Raw genomic sequence first — 19,736 nt, forward strand, 5'->3', positions numbered from 1 at the left:
ATAGACTGATTGGGCTGAATGGCCTGTTTCTCCATACTTATGTAATCTGATGTAAACTAAAAACAGTTTATTTGGTTGTTGTCTCATTGCTATTTGGGATCTTGCTGTGTGTAACTTGGTTGTGGTGTATTTGATATTATAACAAGTGTCTACACTCAAGCTGGTGCATTGTCTATGGAGAGCTTTACCCTGAGGCACCAAAAAGGATGATAGAATACAAGTTTGTTCTTTCTCCAGCCAGTGCCTAACCTGTTCTTAACTGTTGGCAATCTCTGCTTTAATCATGAACCCTGGAGTACATTCCACAGTCCCAGGAACCCTTTGTGTGAAACAAGCTACTCCTGCTCTCTGCCCTAAATCTCTTGTGTTTGATTGTCTATGTTCTCTTGTTGTAGACCTCTCAGCCACTGGAAACAATCTGTTTGGTGCATGAATCAGTGACTTGTTTTACACCATGCCTTGTTTTTTCTTTGCTTTACCACTGATGTGGAGCATGGAATGATTCCATTCTCTCTACTCTGCGCCAGTGCTTCATCACTTACAACAGCTCTATCGAATCACTGTGGAAGAGCTGACCAAGAGGTTCAGCAGAGGTGAACCACAAATACAAGCTGGCGTCTGAAATTGGCACTTTAACAAATTCAGTGAATTGTAATTTTTGCATCGGGTGTCTTTCATTGTGGTAACTCTTATTCTCTGTGTCTAGATATGCTGCTTTATTTTGCACTTCTCTTTCTGATTTCTTTGACTCTTTCTCTGTCTTGTACTTTTCCTTTTCACTGTGACCCTATTTTGTCTCTTTCCCCCTTTCTTGTGTTCTTTGTTTTGTGTCACCTCTCCTTGCATCCCCCTTGCCGCTCTAGGGCAGACAGAAATAAAACAGTTGAGTGGGACTAAAATTGGGGGAAATCAAGTGGTAACAGCGCAGACTGTCTACCTGGAAGGAATCATGAGACACTCTAAGGATAAGAGGGAGCTATAACAATAATCTGGGTAAAGGATGAAGAACTCTACTGGGCTATGTGATTTGAGAATGAGAAACAAGGGGCTGGCAGAGCGATGTTTATCAGGGAGAGTTTATGTCTTCAGAAGAAGAGGCTTGCAATATTTTTATTCATTCACGGGATATGGGCTTTGCTGGCTGGGCCAGCATTTATTACCCTTTAGAAGGTGGTGGTGAGCTGCCTAGGGGGAACATTTTTGCTAGAATGGTTGGGGAGGGTTTAAACTAAAATGGCAGGGGGATGGGAACCTATGCAAGGAGTCAGAGGAAGGGGAATCAAAGACGAGAACAAAAGACAGAAAGCGGAATAAGAAAAGTGATAGAGGAATCAAGGGCAAGAATCAAACAGGGCCTCAGTGAAAATTAGTGGGAATGGGACAAGTAATGTTAAAAAGACCAGTCTTAAGGCTTTGTGCCTTAACACGAGGAGCATTCGCAATAAAGTGGATGAATTAACCACGCAAATAGATGTAAACAGGTATGATATAGTCGGGATTACGGAGACATGGCTGTAGGGTGACCAGGGATGGGAACTGTACATCCAGGGGTATTCAGTATTTAGGAAGGACAGACAAAAAGGAAATGGTGGTGGAGTTGCATTGCTGGTTAAAGAGGAAATTAACGCAATAATGAGGAAATATTAGCTCCGACGATGTGGAACCTGTATGGGTAGAGCTGAGAAACAATAAGGGGAAAAAAACATTAGTGGGGGTTGTATATAGACCCCCAAACTGTAGTGGTGATATTGGGAATGGCATTAAACAGGAAATTAGAGAAGCACGTAATAAAGGAACATCTGTAATTATGGGTGACTTTAATGTGCATATAGATTGGGCAAATCAAATTAGTAACAATACCGTAGGGGAGGAATTCCTGGAGTGTATACGGGATGTTTTTCTGGACCAATACATTGAGGAACCAACAAGAGAACAGGCCATCCTTGACTGGGTATTGTGTAATGAGAAAGGAATAATTGGCAATCTAGTTGTGCGAGGCCCCTTGGGGATGAGCGACCATAAAATGTCAGAATTCTTCATCAAGATGGAGAGTGACGTAGTTGATTCTGAGACTTGGGTCCCAAATCTTAAAGGAAACTGCGATGGTATGAGGCTTGAGTTGGCTATGATGGATTGGGAAACATTACTTAAAGGGATGACGGTGGATAGGCAATGGCAAACATTCAAAGAGCGCATGGGTGAAATGCGACAATTGTTTATTCCTGTCTGGCGCAAAAGTAAAACAGGAAAGGTGGCCAAACCATGGCTTACAAGGGAAATTAGAGATAGTATTAGATGAAAGGAAGAGGCATACACATCAGCCAGAAAAAAACAACAGACCTGAGGATTGGGAGCAGTTTAGAATTCAGCAAAAGAGGACCAAGGGATTGATTAAGAAGGGGAAAATAGAGTACGAGAGTAAGCTTGCAGGGAACATAGAAACTTTTACAGTCAGTTTTTATGGGAATGTGAAGAGAAAATGATTGGTGAAGACAAATGTAGATCCCTTACAGTCAGAAACAGGGGAATTTATAAAGGGGAACGAAGAAGTGGCTGACCAACTAAATACATACTTTGGTTCTGCCTTCACAAAGGAGGACACTAATAACATACCAGAAATGTTAGGGAACACAGGGTTTAGCGAGAGGGAGGAACTGAAAGAAATCAGTATTAATAGGGAAATGGTGTTGGGGAAATTGATGGGATTGAAGGCCGATAAATCCCCAGGGCCTGATAATCTACATCCCAGAGTACTTAAGGAAATGGCCCTAGAAATAGTGGATGCATTGGTGGTCATCTTCCGAGATTCTATAGACTCTGGAACAGTTCCTACAGATTGGAGGGTAGCTAATGTAACCCCACTATTTAAAAAGGGAGGCAGAGAGAAAACAGGGAATTATAGACCAGTCAGCCTGACGTCGGTAGTGGGGAAAATTCTAGAGTCCATTATAAAAGATTTAATAGCTGAGCATGTGGAAAACAGTGGCAGAATCTGACAGATTCAGCATGGTTTTATGAAGGGGAAATCATGCTTGACAAATCTACTGGAATTTTTCAAGGACGTAACTAGTAGAGTTGATGAGGGGGAGCCAGTGGATGTGGTTTATTTGGACTTTCAGAAGGCTTTCGACAAAGTCCTACATAAGAGATTGGTGTGTAAAATTAAAGTGCATGGGATTGGGGGTAGTGTATTGAGATGGATAGAAAACTGGTTGGCAGACAGGAAACAAAGAGTAGGAATAAACTGGCCTTTTTCCGAGTGGCAGGCAGTGACTAGTGGGGTACCGCAGGGATTGGTGCTGGGACCCCAGTTATTCACAATATATATGAATGATTTAGATGAGGGGATTAAATGTAATATCTCCAAATTTGCAGCTGACACAAAGCTGGGTGGGAGGGTGAGCTGTGAGGAGGATGTAGAGAAGCTTCAGTGTGATTTGGACAAGCTGAGTGAGTGGAAAATGCATGGCAGATGCAGTAAAATGTGGATAAATGTGAGGTTATCCACTTTGGTAGCAAAAAGAGGAAGGCAGATTATTATCTGAATGGCTATAAATTGAGAGGGGAATGTGCAACGAGACATGGGTGTCCTTGTACACCAGTCACTGCTGCACCTGCATGCAGGTGCAGCAGGCGGTAAAGAAGGCAAATGGTATGTTGGCCTTCATAGCCAGAGGATTTGAGTACAAGAACAGGGATGTCTTGCTGTAATTGTACAGGGCCTTGGTGAGACCACACCTGGAATATTGTGTGCAGTTTTGGTCTCCTTATCTGAGGAAGGATGTACTTGCTATAGAGGGAGTGCAGCGAAGGTTTACCTGACTGATTCCTGGGATGGCAGGACTGACATATGAGGAGAGATTGAGTCGATTAGGATTATATTCGCTGGACTTCAGAAGAATGAGGGGGAGATCTCATAGAAACCTATAAAATTCTAACAGGACTGGACAGGGTAGATGCAGGAAGGATGTTCCCGATGGTGGGGGAGTCCAGAACCAGGGGTCACAGTCTGAGCATATGGGGTAGACCATTTAGGACTAATGAGGAGAAATTTCTTCACTCAGAGTGGTGAGCCTGTGGAATTCGTTACCACAAAGTAGTTGAGACCAAAACATTGTATGCTTTCAAGAAGGAGTTGGATATAGCTCTCGGGGCGAAAGGGATCAAAGGATATGGGGAGAAAGCGGGAGCAGGCTATTGAATTGGATGATCAGCCATGATCATAATGAATGGTGGAGCAGGCTCGAAGGGCCGAATGGCCTACTCCTGCTCCTAGTTTCCATGTTTCTTGAACCACTGCTGTCCATGTGGTGTAGGTAACACCCACAGTGCTGTTCGGAAGGGAGTTCCAGGATTTTGACTCAGTGACAGTGAAGGAACGGTGATATATTTACAAGTCAGGATGGTGAGTGACTTGGAGGGGAACTTCCAAGTGGTGGTGTTTCCCACCTATCTACTGCCCTTATCCTTCTAGATGGCAGTGGTTGTGTGTTTTCAAGCTGCTGTTAAAGGAGCCTTGGTGAGTCCTGGAGTACATCTTGTAGATGGTACACACTGCTGCTACTGTGCTTTGTTGGTGGAGGGAGTGAACGTTTGTGGATGGCTCAGAGATCTAACTCCAGGATGCGGGGGGGGGAGGGCAACAAATGTGTAATAAAGAAAGAATTTGTACCTTTATTGTGTCTCCCAGAAGATTCTAAAGCACTTAGCTAGTTGAAGTACTTTTTTGAATATAATGTCAAGAAAGTGGCAACTAATTTGCACATAGCAAGCTGCCATAAACAGCAATGATATAATGATCAGAAGCTGGTTTGATGATGTGATTGAGGGATAACTGTTGGCCAGGAAACCAGGAAGAACTTCCCTGGTTTCCTTTGAACCATGCTGTTGGATCTCTGACAGTGCAGCACTAACTCCCTCAATACAGCACTCGAATATGTGCTCAAGACCTGATAGTAGCACTTGAACCTAAGCATTCTAACTTGGGCTTAGTGGTAGCATTCTCTCTCCCATGGATGGTACTTCATCAGATGTAATGGTGAGGGATTTTAATCTATCTGATAAATTGGGACGGTCTATATGTGCATGAGACACTTCAAAAACCTTTTCTTAAATATCAAGTGAAGGAGCGTGTGGGGCAAAGTGATACAGGCTTTACTCCTGCGTTAGTCAGAAACAATGAGCCAAGCTGAAGTAAGGGAGATCTGATCCGAGGGTCATTAGCTTTCAGGTTGGAATGAAGGCAGATCATAAGCTATTGAGAAATAGTCTTTGAGGGCATGAAATGTTCCTGAAAGGAAAGGATGTGGAAGGGAGATAGAAATACTTCTGAGGCAATATTGTGGAGGCACCTTATCCCAGGAAAGAGTCAAGAATCGAATGATCCTGACATTGGATAGCCAAGGACATCACAACTACAGAACAAAAGGGCTCCCACTACTGAAATGTACAGAGACAGGATTACTATAAACCAGAGTGAAGAAAGGCCAGGGAAGTGATGAAAAGTGTAAAGAGGCTGAAAATATTCAGAGTGACAGCAAGAAAAGGAGCATTTGAGGAAGTGGTGTCTCAAGACTCATGTGCTGAAATAGTTTTATCTTGTGATCATTTGTGGTTTACCATTTTGAAAGTTTGGGAGAGATGCCTGATTCACAGTGACAGTCTAAAGCAAACTGGTGAGGAAAGGTTTATTAGGTTAAGAACACCTGAGGTAATCCAAAGCTCCAGGGGAGCAATATTCGGAGTGAGTTTAATGTGGGAGAGAAAAAAGAATGGCACAACATGGCATAGAGCAGACTCCGAGAGTCCAGCATCAAGATCATAAGTGAACCACCATGTATTGACTTCCCGTTCTACCTATTTTTGCTTGTGCAATGACCAAACCACAAGGCAGATGCAGATTTCATTACATGAAACCTTGCTGAGTTGCACATGTAGAGTGCAGTCCAGCTGATTTGGACAGTCACTAACTACAACCAGTCACAGGGAGTGATCAAAAAGTGCAAATACACACTGTCTCTGTGCTTTGGAGTGAACATGCTAGGTGACATGGTGCTAGAGTTGTTGAGAACAGAAAGTGGGGGTGGGGGTGGGGGTGGGGGGGGCTCAAATTGGTCCTGTGTGGTATTCGTTCTAGCCGCCATCTTATAGAAAGATAGAGGGGCACTGGAGAGTGTTCAAAAAAAAATTTCCAAAGATGATGCCAGAACTATGGGGGTATACAGGAAAGGAATGACAGCTTTGGGGGTCTTCGCGCGAAAAGAGAAGACTGAAGACAGGTGTTTCCTGGTGACAGGAATCCAGGAAGTGTTTGTCCCCTCTCCCCAACCCCCTTCATCAATGGCAGGCCACATTTCCTGTCATCAAATGTCGGGAACTTAATTTGAATGCATTTGCATCTCCTCATTATTGTGGCCACACGCTGGAATCATCCCTCCATGTTAGCATGAATTTATAATGGCATGATTTGAAACTGCCTTTAAAAGATGTGCACCTGGTGACCTCAACTTCAAGGGGAACTTGGAGGTGAGTGCATTGATGATCCCAATACAAGGAAGCAGCTCTGGATTCAGGGGGGAGTGGTCAAAGGCAAGCAGCTTCTTCAGTTTTGGTGCCGGGTCAAGGGGGGAAAAGGGAACCTTGGCAAGGGCGACAGTGCAAGGCGGGGGGTGATGGCAGCACGGACTGAAGTTTTAATACAAACAAATTTTGGGGGGGTGGGGGTGGGAGGAAGGAAACAGCCAGGCAGATGTCAAAACATGTCAAAGATCAGCACTCTTCCGCAGCTGAGAACGTTTAGCTTGAACTCAGTTGACATGCTTGGAGTCTGCCTAGTCAAGCGATTATGCTCTCTCAAGCAGCACTACTTCCTCACAGTGCCACGATTGCTCCTCTACTGTTAACCCCTTGCACACACCATTCAAACTTGAACGGGTGGTATGGTGCTGCAGAACCATTGGGTGATTGGAGGATTGAGGATCCCCCTGGGGAAAGGTGGCCATTGAGGTGTGCTCCTAGTCCTTTGCATTATGTTTAAGTTGACATTGAAAAGTCACCCTTATGGTCCAAGCAAACCATGAAGCCTTAGAGTGCAGGTTAGGACCATGCCTGCCCCTGAGATGAGAGTTCAGGATGCAGTTGAGTGACCAAAGCTGTCGCAACTCGGTCATGTGGTGGGTGGTGCTGGATGTGGGCATGGTGAGCCATCATGCGCACTAAACACTGGGCATCCATATGGTGGCCTGAATTCTCCAGCATGCATTAAAGAGCATTGAGAGGCAGCTGCAGGCAATGACTTGACCAAGAGTGGTCCTTAGACAATTGCTGATCCTTGCATCTCTCTCATTGATACTGCAGTGAGGAGACCATCAGGAACATGGTGCCTGGTGATCTTGCTGTCTGCCTCATTGTTCATAGGCAGGAGAGGAGCAGAATGTGACAGAGGCACCTGGTTCACCAGAGGGAGGAGCAGAACCCTGAAGACCAAGGGGCAGCATAGCCTCCTCTGCATGCGGAGGATGAATCCCACAGAGCTGTTGTTCGTAGGTATATTCTAGACCCAGGGTCTATAGACAGCGCTTGTGCTACTCGCAGATGAGTAAGAACCAGTGTCACTGATACCTGCGCATGTCGAGGGAACTGTCAGGCAAATATACCACCTTCTGTAGGATTTGGCACCATGGGGACTTGGGCATCCAGTGCCAGTGGCAGTTAAAGCTACTGCTGTGCTCAATATCTATGGCAGTGGCTCCTTCCACTGGGGACCTTTGCAGGATCTCAAGCCTCCACCCACAATGTATCCAGGAGGCCACGGCTGCCTTTTTTTTGCCAAGGCACACACCTTTCAACTTTGACAGAGATCAGGAAAGACAGGAAGCAAGAGCGCTGGGATTTGCTGAGATTTCTGAATTCCCACAGGTGCAGGGTGCCATCAACTGCACTCACACAGCTCTTGAATCTCCCTGGTAACAAGCAGTCCAGTATGTGAGCCACAAAGGCTTTCACTCTCTTTTTCTTGATGTTTAGCTGGTCTGCTGAATGAATCATGCAGGTGTGTGCAAGGTACTCTAGATGAGTCCACAACTTGTACATCCCCAGCAGGTCTTGGATCCCTGACATCTTCCAGGATCCACAGAGGCTGCAGGGTTGGCTCCTCGGGGACAAGGGCTACCTGCAGAGGACGTGGCTGATGATGCCCATGTGGTGGCCTCACTCCTGGTGAGAGAAGGTACAACGAGGCTTATGCTGCAACCCGGAGTTTGGTTGAGTACACCATTGAAAATGAGGTTCCGGTACCTGGACAGATCTGGTGGAGCATTGCAGTATGCTCCCCAGAAGATGTCGCACATCATTAATGGCTTGCTGCGTGCTATACAACCTGGTGATGCAAAGTTGGGGGAGGACCTGGATGATGAGGAAATGCAAGAGCTGCATGTCCCCTTTGACTTACTCATCAGAAGAGACAAGGGTGATGAGGCCATTGCACTGGCCAGATGAGGCAGGCATACTCGTGAGGCCTTCGTTGCCACAAGATTCCAGGAGGAGGATGACACGATGCAGTGAGGACACAGCACACATACGCTCTGTGAAGAGGCACATTTCATGGAGACACTGCTGAGATACAGTGGGTACATGGACTTTAAGACAACTAGATCCTTTTGGCTGGCTGCTTCACCTGTTCATCTATCAGGAATGGTGATGAGATGGAGGGGGGGGAGGGGTGCAGTGCTTGGAGCACACGAAACATCACGGGACCCAGTGACACTCGGTCACATGTGGCCTTGATGTCAAGGACAGTCACTTTCACCTCACCTCGGGAGTTCAGCTCTTTTTTTTTTTGTCCATGTTTGAGCCAACGCTGTAATTAGGTCAGGAGCTGAGTGACCCTGGTGGAACCCAAACTGAGTGGCAGTGAACAAGTCATGGCTGACTAAGTGCCGCTTGATAGCACTGATGACTCCTTCCATCACTTTATTGATGATAGAAAGTAGACTGGGTAATTCGCTGGGTTGGATTTGCCCTGCTTTTTGTGGACAGGACACACCTTTTTTTCACCATAGCCGGGTAGATACCAGTGTTGTAGCTGTAATAGAATAGTTTGGCTAGGGGCATGGCTAGTTCTGGAGCACAAGTTTTCAGTGCTGTTGCTGGAATATTGTCAGGGCTCCATAGCCTTTGCAGTATCCAGTGCCTTTAGCCATTTCTTGATGTTATAAATAAGGGATGATGACGATGACAGCTGAGTATTCCCAGGCAATAGCTGCCTGACTGTCTACCACCTATGCCGCTACAGCTGGTGGGTCAGGACATGCCCAGTGATGGTGGTGTCTGGGACATTATCTGTAAGGTATGATTCCGTGAGGGTCACCTACGTTAGGCTGTTGCTTGACTAGTCTGAGCGACTACTCTCCCAATTTTGGTACAAGCCCCCTAGATGTTAGTAAGGAGGACTTTTCAGGGCTGAGTTTACGGTTGTTTTTTCCGGTGCCTCGGGCTGGGTGGTCTGTCCGGTTTCATTCCTTTTTTAGGCTTTGTAGCGGTTTGTAACAACCGAGTGGCTTGCTAGGCCGTTTTCAGAGGGTAGTTAAGAGTCACCACATTTGGTGTTTGTCTGGGGTCACATGTAGGCCAGACGAGGTAAGGACAGCAGATCTCCTTCCCTAAAGATGGGTTTTTACCACAATCGACAATGGTTTCATAGTCACTATTTTCAGACTAGCTTTATGTTCCAGATGTATTAATTGAACTTAAATTCCACCAGTTGCCGTGGTTGGATTTAAACCCATGTCCCCAGAGCCATTTGCCTGAGCCTCTTAATTACTAGTCCAGTGAAATTACCACTACTCCATTGCCTTGCCTGCTGTGTCTTCCTTCCTTCCTCCGTGTCCACGTTTTGAATGGTGTGGAGGAGGCTCGAGGGACTGTATGGCCTATTCTGCTCCTGCTCCTGTTTCCTTTTTGTTCTACTTCCTCCAGTCAGGTTTCTGGCTCTGCCACAGCACTCTAACAATCCCGATCAAAGTCACGAATGATGTTCAATGTAATTGTGGCAAATTATCTTGTCCTTTTTTGACCTGTCTGTGATCTTTCACATGGTTGATCACGTCATCCTCCTCCAACACCTCTCCTCCATTGTCCAGCTGGATGGGACTGTTCCTTGCCTGGTTCCTCTCAATTCTGGTGTAGCAATGGCTTCTCTTCCCGGTCCCATACCATTTACCTCTCTCAACCCTACACTGTCTCTGACCTGTCAGATTGGGAGTCTGATATACAGTACTAGACGAGCGTACGTTTCTAACAAATATAAATTGTGAGAACTGAAGCCCTCTTTTCTCTCTCTCCTCCCACTTTTCCTCTCCCTCCCTTCCGCCCACCCTGCCATCCCACACTTTCTCCCAGGAGCTGAATGTAATCATCAATGCATCAATAAAGTATTAAATTCAGCCAGTATAATCTGCAATCTATGTTCCCTAGATTTATCGCCATGGAGACCGATCACCTGTCTCAACTTACCCAAAGGATCCGCATACAGAGAAGGACTGGCCCCAAGGTTTTGGGCAGCTTACCCAGGTCAGTGGTTTCTGTCCTCGACTCTGGCCCCATCACGGTCTCTCCTTCCCTACATTCTAACAGGAGAGTTGCTTTCAGTGAGAACTGTGTGAATGGTCAATGTGAAGCTGCGGGTTAGACTGGGGAATCTGGATTCCCTTTGTCATGGTGCGCTGGGCCACTTCAGAGGACCTTCCCTGGGAGTCCAATAGTGCTGTATAAACTCTGTTTATTCCTGTTCAGCCATTTGTATCGTTAACTGAGCTGTAAGATCACCACCAGTCATAGGCTCTCTGCATATGCTCCTGTGAAGCACCTTCGGTTTGGTATTTTAAGTCAGGGTGGATAGAGCTCTGAACCCCAATAGCTTATGGCCCTCTCTATTTTCTGTCTTGAAGGTGCTGACCCTTGGGGATTTTCCAAGGTACCATATCACCCACCGCCCCCTCCCCCCCCCCCCCTCCCAACCCCCAACTCCCCAACTCCGTCCCTCAATGAGTGCCAACTCTGGATTTGTGAGGTTGAGGGGTTGAAATACCACGTGGTGCATTGCAGCCCAGTGCAGTGGTATTCCCTGACCCCGCGACTCTGATATCTGAGCATTGCAGCCCGGTGCAATGGTATTCCCTGACCCCGCGACTCTGATATCTGAGCATTGCAGCCCGGTGCAATGGTATTCCCTGACCCCGCGACTCTGATATCTGAGCATTGCAGCCCGGTGCAATGGTATTCCCTGACCCCGCGACTCTGATATCTGAGCATTGCAGCCCAGTGCAGTGGTATTCCCTGACCCTGCGACTCTGATATCTGAGCATTGCAGCCCGGTGCAGTGGTATTCCCTGACCCCGTGACTCTGATATCTGAGCATTGCAGCCCGGTGCAGTGGTATTCCCTGACCCCGCGACTCTGATATCTGAGCATTGCAGCCCAGTGCAGTGGTATTCCCTGACCCCGTGACTCTGATATCTGAGCATTGCAGCCCGGTGCAATGGTATTCCCTGACCCCGTGACTCTGATATCTGAGCATTGCAGCCCGGTGCAATGGTATTCCCTGACCCCGCGACTCTGATATCTGAGCATTGCAGCCCGGTGCAATGGTATTCCCTGACCCCGCGACTCTGATATCTGAGCATTGCAGCCCGGTGCAATGGTATTCCCTGACCCCGCGACTCTGATATCTGAGCATTGCAGCCCGGTGCAATGGTATTCCCTGACCCCGCGACTCTGATATCTGAGCATTGCAGCCCGGTGCAATGGTATTCCCTGACCCCGCGACTCTGATATCTGAGCATTGCAGCCCAGTGCAATGGTATTCCCTGACCCCGCGACTCTGATATCTGAGCATTGCAGCCCAGTGCAATGGTATTCCCTGACCCCGCGACTCTGATATCTGAGCATTGCAGCCCAGTGCAATGGTATTCCCTGACCCCGCGACTCTGATATCCGAGCATTGCAGCCCAGTGCAATGGTATTCCCTGACCCCGCGATTCTGATATCCAAGCATTGCGGCCCAGTGTGATGGTATTCCCCTTCCCTCCCTGCTTCTCTGACTGATAACCAAGCAGTGTTGACTGGATAGTTGGAATCCTGATTGGTCTCCCTTCCTTGGTCTAGGAAACTCTGGCCAATTGTGGCATCCCAATTGCCACATTTGCTAGGAAGAGTTAACCCAATCCCAGTACAAAACAAGGTTAGGCCCTGGGACCTACAGTCCATCCCCACTCTGTACTTGCCGTCTATCCCCACTCTGGGTGATGTGTGTACTCATGGAGCTGTTAAAGGAATGGCATTCCAGTACTTTGTGCTGGATTTCTTAAGGTGGAACACAAAGTTGTGGTGATTGGGTTGAAGTCTGGTACTGACCTGTATCCTCCAGTAATGACCAGGATTTCTGCTGCTCTTCTGTAGGTTGGGATGAAGCAACACTACAAGCTGGGCCAATATCTACAACATCGTTACAAAGACTTCCTCAACTCCTCGTACCATCGGGAAGAGGTGAGAGATTGAATGAAGGAATCACAGGTGGGGCGAGGGGTGAGTGAGGTTTGGGTAAGGGGTTTAGTGAGGGGGTGAGTGAAGGGGCAGGTGAGCAACTAAATGAAGGTGAGAAATTTATTGAAAGGGTGAATGCCTAAGTGAGGAGCTGAGCTATTCTCTATGAGCTGAGGTCTCAACTCAGCATTGAATGTAATTGTGTGACAGTGGAGGAATTTTTCTTGGATGTTGTTATGCCAGTAACTCATATTTGAAGCTCGGGTCTTTTGTTAGGTGTTTAATGTGTTGGCTCCTACCTTTGTTTTGCTTGTCTGGTAGCTATGGGCATTTCACAAAACTCCCATGTGATGTGGTAAAGCAGATGTCAGTTCTCTTGTGTGAATCCTCAGTATAAAGCAATCTGCCCACTGAAATCAGTCGGCACAACTCTGTTCTGTTTAACAGGAATGCCCATCTCCAGAGCCCTAACTCTGAAATCTACCTTTTTTTTTAATTAAGCTCTAATCCCAAAATTTCTTTGTGCCTCTGTTTCAAGTAACACTTCAGTGAAGAAACAAAAACAGTAAATTCTGGAAAAACTCAGCAGGTCTGACAGCATCTGCAGAGAGAGGGACAGTTAACGTTTCGAGTCCGTATGACTCCTCTTCTTCAGAGCTCTGGACTTCAGGACTCTTCTTCTTCACTTCAGTGAAGAACCTTACTAAGCTAAAGGCACCACATCAATGCCATAACTTTTGTTTAACAGCTGACCAATCACCAGGGTCCCTTTGACCTGCCCTTTCCTATGTTGGTTTGGAGGATGAGTTAGATTTCTGCAAAGTCCTTTGGAGATTCCGAGAAACAAAGGAAAATTATTTTAAAATGTACCAATATGTCTCTCCTAACTTCTCAAAGTAATGACAAAGTATTTGAACAATGACTAAGATTGTTGCTGTGACTTGGCTGCTAGGCTGCCTGGTGCCTTGGCTAAATGTTGTTGTCCTGTGAGGCTGTCATGCTCTACAACCTATTTCCAGCTCTTGAGTCATCAATGCGAGGGAGCTTTTGATGATTTAAAAACTAGCTAACATAGGGGTGGCTGTCAGAGCAGCAACTCCATTACCTGGCCCAGGATCTGCTGGGTAGAGCTGTGTCCCTTCCAGCTGAACTATGGTTGCATTTACAAAAATTGCTGGAAAAACTCAGCAGGTCTGACAGCATCTGTGGAGAGAAAGACAGAGTTAACGTTTTGAGCCTGTATGACTCTTCAGAGCTGAAGGGAAGTAGAAATGTGGTGAAATATAAGCTGTTTAAGGGGGGTGGGACCGGTGAAGCTGGATAGAAGGCCAGTGATAGATGGAGGCAAAGGAGAGATTGTGAAAGATATCATAAACAAAAGGTCAAAGGGGTGTTGATGGTGGTGATACTGGCTAAAGGAGGTGCTAATGGTGACATTAAGAGTAGAAAGCAGGATGAGCGAGTGACAGTTGGCCCTAGTGGGGGTGGGGTGGGGGGAGGGGATGGTGGTGGGGGTAAAAAGATTGAAAATAGGCTAAAAGCTGTGGATAAAATAATGAATGGAAATTTTAAAAATAATAAAATAAGTGGGGAAAAAAATATATAAAAAAATAAATATTTGACAAGGGGCGAGGATGGAGAAGAGAGTTCATGATCTGAAGTTGTTGAACTCAATGTTAAGTCCGGAAGGCTGTAAAGTGCCTAGTCGGAAGATGAGCTGCTGTTCCTCCAGTTTGCGTTGAGCTTCATTGGAACATTGCAGCAGGCTAAGGACAGACATGTGGGCATGAGATGGTGTGTTGAAATGGCAAGCGACAGGAAAGTCTGGGTCATGCTTGCGGACAGACCGAAGGTGTTCCGCAAAGTGGTCACCCAGTCTGCATTTGGCCTCTCCAGTGTAGAGGAGACCGCATTGGGAGCAGTGAATGCAGTAGGCTAAATTGAAGGAGGTGCAAGTGAAGTGCTGCTTCGTCTGAAAGGAGTGTTTGGGCCCTTGGATGGTGAGGAGGGGGGGAAGTAGAGAGGCAGGTGTTGCACCTTCTGCAATTAGAACATAAGAACTAGGAGCAGGAGTAGGCAATGCAGCCCCTCGAGCCTGCCCCGCCATTCATTACAATCATGGCTGATCTCATTTCGGCCTCAACTCCAATTTCCCGCCCTCTCCCCATAACCTTTCAACCCCGTTACTAATTAAAAATCTGTATCTCCTCAAATTTGTTCAGCGTCCCGGCATCCACTGCACCCTGAAGTAGTGAATTCCACAAATTCACGACCCTTTGAGAAAAGTAATTCTCCTCATCTCTGATTTAAATCTACCACCCCTTAGCCTAAAACTATGGCCTCTCGTTCTAGAATGCCCCACAAGGGGAAACATCTGCTCCACATCTACTTTGTCTACCCCCTTTAGCATCTTATATACCTCAATTAGATCTCCTCTCATCCTTCTAAACTCTAGCGAGTATAGGCCTAAACTGCTCAATCTCTCCTCATAAGACAAGCACCGCATCTCTGGAATCAATCTAGTGAACCTCCTCCGAACTGCCTCCAACGCAACCTTCCTCAAGGAAGGGGACCAAAACTGTGCACAGTACTCCAGGTGCGATCTCACCAATGCCTTGTACAGTTGCAACAACACTTCCCTATTTTTATACTCTCTTCTTTTAGCAATAAATGCCAAAATTCCATTTGCCTTCCTTATTACCTGCTGTACCTGGATACTAACTTTCAGCGATTCATGCACGAGGACACCCAGATCCCTCTGCACTGAAGCATTCTGAAGTTCCTCTCCATTTAAATAATAAGTCGCCTTTTTATTCTTCTGACCAAAATGGATAACCTCACACTTATCCACGTTAAACTCCATCTGCCAAATTTTGGCCCATTCACCTAACCTGTCCATATCCATTTGTAAATTTCTTATTTCTTCATTGCAACTTACATTCCCACCTATTTTGGTGTCATCTGCAAATTTAGCTATAGTACATTCTATCTCTGAATCCAAGTCATTAATATAGATTGTAAATAATTGGGGCCCAAGGACCGAACCCTGTGGCACCCCACTAGTCATAGCTTGCCATCCAGAAAAAGACCCATTTATCCCGACTCTCTGCTTTCTGTTGGTTAGCCAATCCTCTATCCAAGCTAATATGTTATCCCTAACTTCGTGTGATCTTATCTTGTGTATTAATCTTTTGTGCAGCACCTTATCAAAGGCCTCCTGGAAGTCCAGATATATAACATCTACAGGATCCCCATTATCCACTTTATTTGTCACATCTTCAAAGAACTCTAGCAAATTAGTCAAACATGATTTACTCTTCATAAAGCCATGCTGACTCTGATGGATTGCATTTTGACTTTCCAAATGCCCCATTACTACTTCCTTAATAATGGATTCCAACAACTTCCCAACGACAGACATTAAACTAACTGGTCTATAGTTTCCTACTTTCTGCCCCCCCCCAACTTTTTGTGAATAAGGCTGTTATATTAGCATTTTTCCAATCCACTGGAACCTTTTGCAGAATCCAGGGAATTTTGGAATATTATAGCCAATGCATCCACTATCTCTGTTGCCACTTCCTTTAAGACCCTGGGATGTAGGCCATCAGGTCCTGGGGACTTGTCACCCTTTAATCCCAATAATTTGCTCAGTACTTTTTCTCTAGTGATGGTGATTGTTCTAAGTTCCTCCTTCTCTATACCCTCTGAACTACCTGTTACTATTGGGGTGGTACTAGTGTCCTCCACCATGAAAACTGAGGCAAAATATTGATTAAGCTTCTCTGCCATTTCTGCGTTCCCCACTATTAACTCTCCAGTCTCATCCTCCAAGGGACCAACATTCACTTTAGCTACTCTCTTTCCTTTTATAAACTTGTAGAAGCTTTTGCTATTGGTTTTTACATTTTGCTCTAGTTTTCTTTCATAATTTATCTTTGCTCTTTTTATTATTTTTTTTAGTAACCCTTTGTTGATCTTTAAAAGTTTCCCAATCTTCCAGCCTGCCCCTGACCTTTGCAATTTGGTCTGCCTTAGTTTATGTTATCTTTAACTTCCTTGCTCAGCCACGGATGCTTTTTCCCCCTCTTACCATTTTTCTTCCTCTTTGGAATATATTTTACTTGGGAGGAATTGAATATCTCCTTAAATATCTGCCACTGTTCACCAACTGTCCTACCTTGTAGTTTTCCTGCCCAGTCCACTAGGGCCAAATCTGCCCTCATGAACTCCAGAACTCCAGAACACTAGTTTGGGACTCCAGTTTTTCACACTCAAACTGAATTTGAAATTCCAGCATCTATGATCACTCTTCCCTAGAGGATCCTTTACTATGAGATCATTAATTAATCCCATCTCATTACACAAAACCAAATCCAGAATAGCCTGTGGTTCTACAACATATATTGCTCCAAGAAACAATCTCTAATACACTCTATGAACTCTCCCTTGAGGCTACCCTTTGCCAATTTGATTAGTCCAGTCTATATGCATGTTAAAATCACCCAAGATTGTTGCCGTGCCTTTCTTACATGCTCCCAGTATTTCCTGGTTTATACTGTGTCCTACTGCTGAACTACTGTTTGGGAACTTATAGATTACTCCCACTAGGGTGGTCTTTTCCTTGCTATTTCTTATTTCTACCCAGACTGACTCTACGTCTTGCTCTCCAGTGCCTATATCATTCCTCACTATAGCACTGATCTCTTCCTTTACTAAACAACCGTGTTCTCCTTTTCCTTCCTGCCTATCCTTCCGAAACACAGTACCCTTGGATATTCAACTCCCAAACCTGTTCTCCTGTAACCACGCCTCAGTAATCACCACCAAATCATACCTATTTATCTCTTTGCGCTGTTAACTCATTAGTTTTATTCCGAATGCTACACGCATTCGGATACAAAGCCTTTAAGTTTGCCCTACTGTTAATTTTCTCTTATATGATTCTTTCATGCAATATAGTGTTCATACACTCCGTCCCTTCCTTTCACCTTTTTTGGTAACAATTGTCACTAACCTGCACTCTTACCCTCTCCTTAAACTATTATTTTTTTATATTTCCATGCAACTGAGCCCTCCCCCCCCCAAACCCCCCCACCCCCCCAACTATTTAGTTTAAAGCCCTATCTACAATCCTAGTTATGCAATTCGCCAGGACACTGGTCCCAACATGGTTCAAGTGGAGTCCGTCCGAATGGAATAGCTCCCTCTTTCCCCAGTACTGGTGCCAATGTCCCATGAATTCGAACCCATTTCTCCCACACCAATCTTTGAGCCATGCATTTACCTCTTTAATCTTATTGATCTGGTGCCAATTAGCTCGTGGCTCAGGTAGTAATCCGGAGATTATTACCTTTTTGGTTCTGCTTTTTAATTTAGCCCCTAGCTGCTCGTATTCCCTCAGCAGAACCTCTTTCCTCGTTCTACCTATATCATTGGTACCTACCCGGACCACGACAACTGGATCTTTCTCCTCCCACTCCAAGTTCCTCTGCAGCCCAGATGAGATATCCTTAACCCTGGCACCAGGTAGGCAATACAGCCTTCGGGACTCTCGATCCTGGCTACAGAGAACAGTATCTATTCCCCTAACTACTATCCCCGATTTACAACTACATTTCTCTTTTCTCCCCCTGCTTGAATGTCTTCCTGTCCCATGGTGCTATGGTCAGTTTGCTCATCCCCTCTACAGTCCCTGCTCTCGTCCACACAGAGAGCAAGAATCTCTAACCTGTTGGATACGGGCAAGGACTAAGGCTCCTGCAGTACTACTTCCTGGATCCCTCTACCTGCCTCACTCATAGTCACAACCTCCTGTCACTGACCACTGGCTGAATTTAAGGTAATTAATCTAAGAGGTGTGACTGCCTCCTGAAACACAGCGTCCAGGTAACACCCCCTCCCTGATGTGTCGCAGTGTCCAAAGCTCAGACTCCAGCTCATCAACTCTGAGCTGGAGTTCCTCGAGCAACCAACATTTGCTACAGATGTGGTCACTAGGAACCACAATAGGGTCCACCAGCTCCCACGCCATGCAGTTACAACACATCACCTGGCCCTGCATCTCTCTTTTATTTAATTAGTTTTTCAATTTGTTTTTAAATTTCCTACCGGTCTTTAGTTTATCAATCTGTAAAATATTTCTCCTATTTACCTTTAATCTGAAAGCAAGTTAGAATAGAGATTCAAAATACACTTTTTAAAATCAACTAGAACTTGTTCTCTCTGCTGAGTTGAACTTGAAGTGTTAGGCCTCTGATCCTGGGCCCCAGTAGTCCCCTTTAATCTGAAATCAATTTAGAATAGATAGTTCAAACTAACAGTTACTTACCAACCAATGAACTTACAGTTTTCCTGTGATGTCACTTTTTTTTCACTCAGCGACAGTGACTGCAGAAGACACTTCCCAGACTCATGGGAAGGTTCCGTGGGAGGGGGTTGAGGTGTTGGGAGTGATGGAGGAGTGGACCAGATGTCCTGGAGTTATGAAGAAGAGCCATACAGACTCGAAACGTTAACTCTGTCTTTCTCTCCACAGATGCTGTCAGACCTGAGTTTTTCCAGCAATTTTTGTTTTTGTTTCAGATGTCCAGCATCTGCAGTATTTTGCTTTTATCTTATGGTTGCATTTAGATGTTTCAGGTACTCTGGGCTGACAAGCAACATGTAGTTTGAATCCGGTAAGTGTAAAAGAACAGGCACCAGAACAAGGGAGCCACTAAAGGAGCTGCTGTTAAACAGAACAGCAGATACAGTAGCCCAGAGTTTGTAGTCAGTGGCAATGCAAGGCTGTTTACCGTAGACCTCAGTGAGATTTTTTTTTATTCATTGGGATTTGGGCATCGCTGGTGAGGCCAGCATTTATTGCCCATCCCTAATTGCCCTTGAGAAGGTGGTGGTGAGCTGCCTTCTTGAGCCGCTGCAGTGCAGGTGGTGTAGGTACACCCACAGTACTGTTAGGGAGGGATTTCCAGGATTTTGACTCAGCGACAGTGAAGGAACGGTGATTATATTTCCAAGTCAGGATGGTGTGTGACTTGGAGGAGAACTTCCAGGTGGTGGTGTTCCCATCTATCTGCTGCCCTTGTCCTTCTAGATGGTAGTTGTCGTGGGTTTGGAAGGTGCTGTCTAAGGAGCCTTGGTGAATTCCTGCAGTGCATTTTGTAGATGGTACACACTGCTCCACAGTGCGTTGG

The 19,736-nt window shown here is 45.7% G+C and overlaps 1 protein-coding gene across 1 annotated transcript in view; it reads left to right on the top strand.

The window, feature by feature from the left end:
* LOC144684687 (prostatic acid phosphatase-like) overlaps positions 1 to 19,736 on the top strand; it is a 50,196-nt gene that overhangs the window by 555 nt on the left and 29,905 nt on the right. The window contains exons 2-3 of the mRNA XM_078548794.1: positions 10,474 to 10,569; positions 12,457 to 12,543. Coding sequence (XP_078404920.1) covers positions 10,474 to 10,569; positions 12,457 to 12,543 — 183 coding nt within the window. The remainder of the gene's footprint in view (positions 1 to 10,473; positions 10,570 to 12,456; positions 12,544 to 19,736) is intronic.

The sequence above is a fragment of the Cetorhinus maximus genome, chromosome 9 (genome assembly GCF_964194155.1).
Source record: "Cetorhinus maximus chromosome 9, sCetMax3.hap1.1, whole genome shotgun sequence".
NCBI classification, from domain to species: Eukaryota; Metazoa; Chordata; class Chondrichthyes; order Lamniformes; family Cetorhinidae; genus Cetorhinus; species Cetorhinus maximus.